Source organism: Punctularia strigosozonata (assembly GCF_000264995.1).
Source record: "Punctularia strigosozonata HHB-11173 SS5 unplaced genomic scaffold PUNSTscaffold_1, whole genome shotgun sequence".
In the NCBI taxonomy this organism is placed as follows: Eukaryota; Fungi; Basidiomycota; class Agaricomycetes; order Corticiales; family Punctulariaceae; genus Punctularia; species Punctularia strigosozonata.
The window spans coordinates 2,919,851-2,922,274 of record NW_006767433.1 but is presented as its reverse complement, the minus strand read 5'-3'; the positions used below and the strand labels follow the sequence as shown (position 1 = coordinate 2,922,274).

Sequence of the window (2,424 nt, the reverse complement as noted above, 5' to 3'; positions counted from 1 at the left end):
GCGACGACTGATCCCCATGACGATGTGACAGATGAAGGCGATGGTCATGAGAACTTGGGCTAAAGCGGTGTATCGGTCAATCTGACGCTCAAAATGATGAGCTGCACACGTATTGTTAGTGACAACAACAGTGATCAGGAGAAGTCGAGCTGCTTACCACTGTCAAATACGATTGATTGTACATGAGATCCCAGAGACTTATTCCACTCGTACAACTCGTCTTCAAGGCCATCGATTTGTACGATTGCGGCGCTCTTGCCGGATTGGATCGATGGGACTTGACGAGTGAGCTGTTGCAGGGCTGTACGAAGATCCCCCAGGCGTCCTCGAAGTTCAAGATAAAGTTGGATGCTCCTCGGCTGAGTCGACTTTGTCTGGCACTCCGTGATGCCATCCTGGATGCTTCGGAGAATGCGCATTTGTCTGCGCGTGATGTAGTCGCCGCCATTATGATCAGGCCCAATGCCCGACCCAGTTGCGCCTGAGTCCACCACAGGTCTCAGGCTATGGGAGCGTTGTCGGGAGCGGGATGGACGATTCAGAGATTCGGTCATGGCGGTGGAGACGACAGCAATCATATCCTGTAGATCCGGAAGTGTGGGAGGTGGCACCGACGCCATATGCAGAGCGGCCAAGCGCTCCGACATTTGGGAATGGTGGGTACGTCGTGCCGGCATGGCTGGACAATGGTCGTGGAATTGATGGAGAAAACATCGAGCGCCGAGTTACCTGCATAAATACGACTGATGAATAACAAGCATCGAAAGAAAGAGGATGAAAAGTACAACACACATTGTAAAAAGTACAATGCACATTGTCGGGCGTCGACAAAAAGAAGTACACCGCACAAGACGGGATTGGTCTCGTGAGAGCCAGACCCTCCAGGGATAATTCATGATGGGTCGCGATGTTGCGATGTCGCTGGATGAGCAACGTAAGAAATGATATAAGCGAGCTCAAAGCGAAATACAACGTACGCAGGCAAGGCAACGGGACGGATGCGGGACGAGGCCAGAACACGTATACAAAGCATTGTCGCAAATGGAACAAGAAACGGTTATGGTGCAACAGAATTGCAGCGCACTCCGTCACCACGGACCGAGGCGATCACTGCACCAATGCCACACTCAGTGACCACACACTGAGGCGACCAAACTGCGCTGTGCAGCGCCGACGACGCGCTCGGTGACCACACACCGAGGTGAGGCCAGGGGAGGGGGAGAGAAAAGCGACAGATGATGTGCTCCAGCCACTAGATCACCTTACCTAATCATTGCCATCCTTGACTTCAGCCACATCGTACTTCATCGTCGGTGTAGTCGTCTTTTGCGGCGCTCGCGACGTGGTTTGCGAGCGCCGCTCCGGGAGTCGCCGTCTATGATCCTCGTCTTGTTGTCGCCACCAAATGCATCATCATCGCCACTCTTGCTTGCGTGCTCGCGACGTGGTTTGCGAGCGTCGCCTCGGGCCCATCTCCGTTCAGGCTTTGACGCCAGACATCGGCGTCGATCTCGTGTGACATCGTAGTCATTGGTTGGCGTCGACCTCCTGTGGCATCGTAGTCGTCAATGCTCGTGAGTGTCATCCCCTGTTCATAGACTGTGACGCAACTCATCTGTTCACCACAGTTCAGCTCCTCCAAATGCCCGACGCCATTGCCGTCTATGACTCGTTCGTCATCACCACCGACCGCTTCGTCATCACCCTCCTCCAGAGGTTCCTGACTTGCAAGCTCGTGATGTGGTTCGCGAGCGTCGCTTGAGGTCCTTAACTTGCAAGCCCGTGACGTGGTTCGCGAGCGTCGTTTCAGGCCCAATAGGCTTTCACGCCAGACATCGGCAATGCTCGTGAGTATCATCCCCTGTCCATATACTGTGACGTGACTCATCTGTTTGCCACAGTCCAGCTCCTCTAAATGCGCAACGCCGATCTCGTTTCCACCCCTTGTTTCAAAAGGCCGCGTTTTTAATCACGTCGCCATTCGGAAGCCGCAGCGTGCGATACGCGGTTCGAGCCTGCGACCCGGGCGTCGTCGTCTATGACCACCCTGTCATCACCACCGAACATCACCTTCAGAGGTTTTTTTTGGCTTGCAGGCTCGCGACGTGGTTCGCGAGCGTTGCTTCAGGCCCATCTCCAGTGACGTCGCTACCATCCATTCCATCGTCCACATCCTCCTTCGGAGGTCTTCTCCCTGACGCAGCGTGCAATCGACCCTGCAACCCGGGCATCATCGTTGCCGTCCATGAGCCGCCCGTCATCACTACCGAACGTTCCGCCATCGCCCTCCTTCAGAGGTTCTTTGGCTTGCAGGCTCGCGACGTGGTTCGCGAGCGTTGCTTCAGGCCCATCTCCAGTGACGTCGCCACCATCCATTCCATCGTCCACATCCTCCTTCGGAGGTCTTCTCCCTGACGCAGCGTG

General features: G+C 55.2%; 1 protein-coding gene across 1 annotated transcript; it reads left to right on the top strand.

The window, feature by feature from the left end:
- Positions 1 to 552: 552 nt before the first annotated feature.
- On the top strand, positions 553 to 1,762 carry PUNSTDRAFT_129779 (uncharacterized protein; the record flags this gene model as incomplete). Its single annotated transcript, XM_007378998.1, has 4 exons — positions 553 to 660; positions 1,320 to 1,447; positions 1,528 to 1,574; positions 1,629 to 1,762. The coding sequence occupies 4 exons, from the start codon at positions 553 to 555 to the stop codon at positions 1,760 to 1,762; spliced, it is 417 nt and encodes a 138-aa protein (XP_007379060.1).
- Between the last annotated feature and the right edge of the window lie 662 nt (positions 1,763 to 2,424).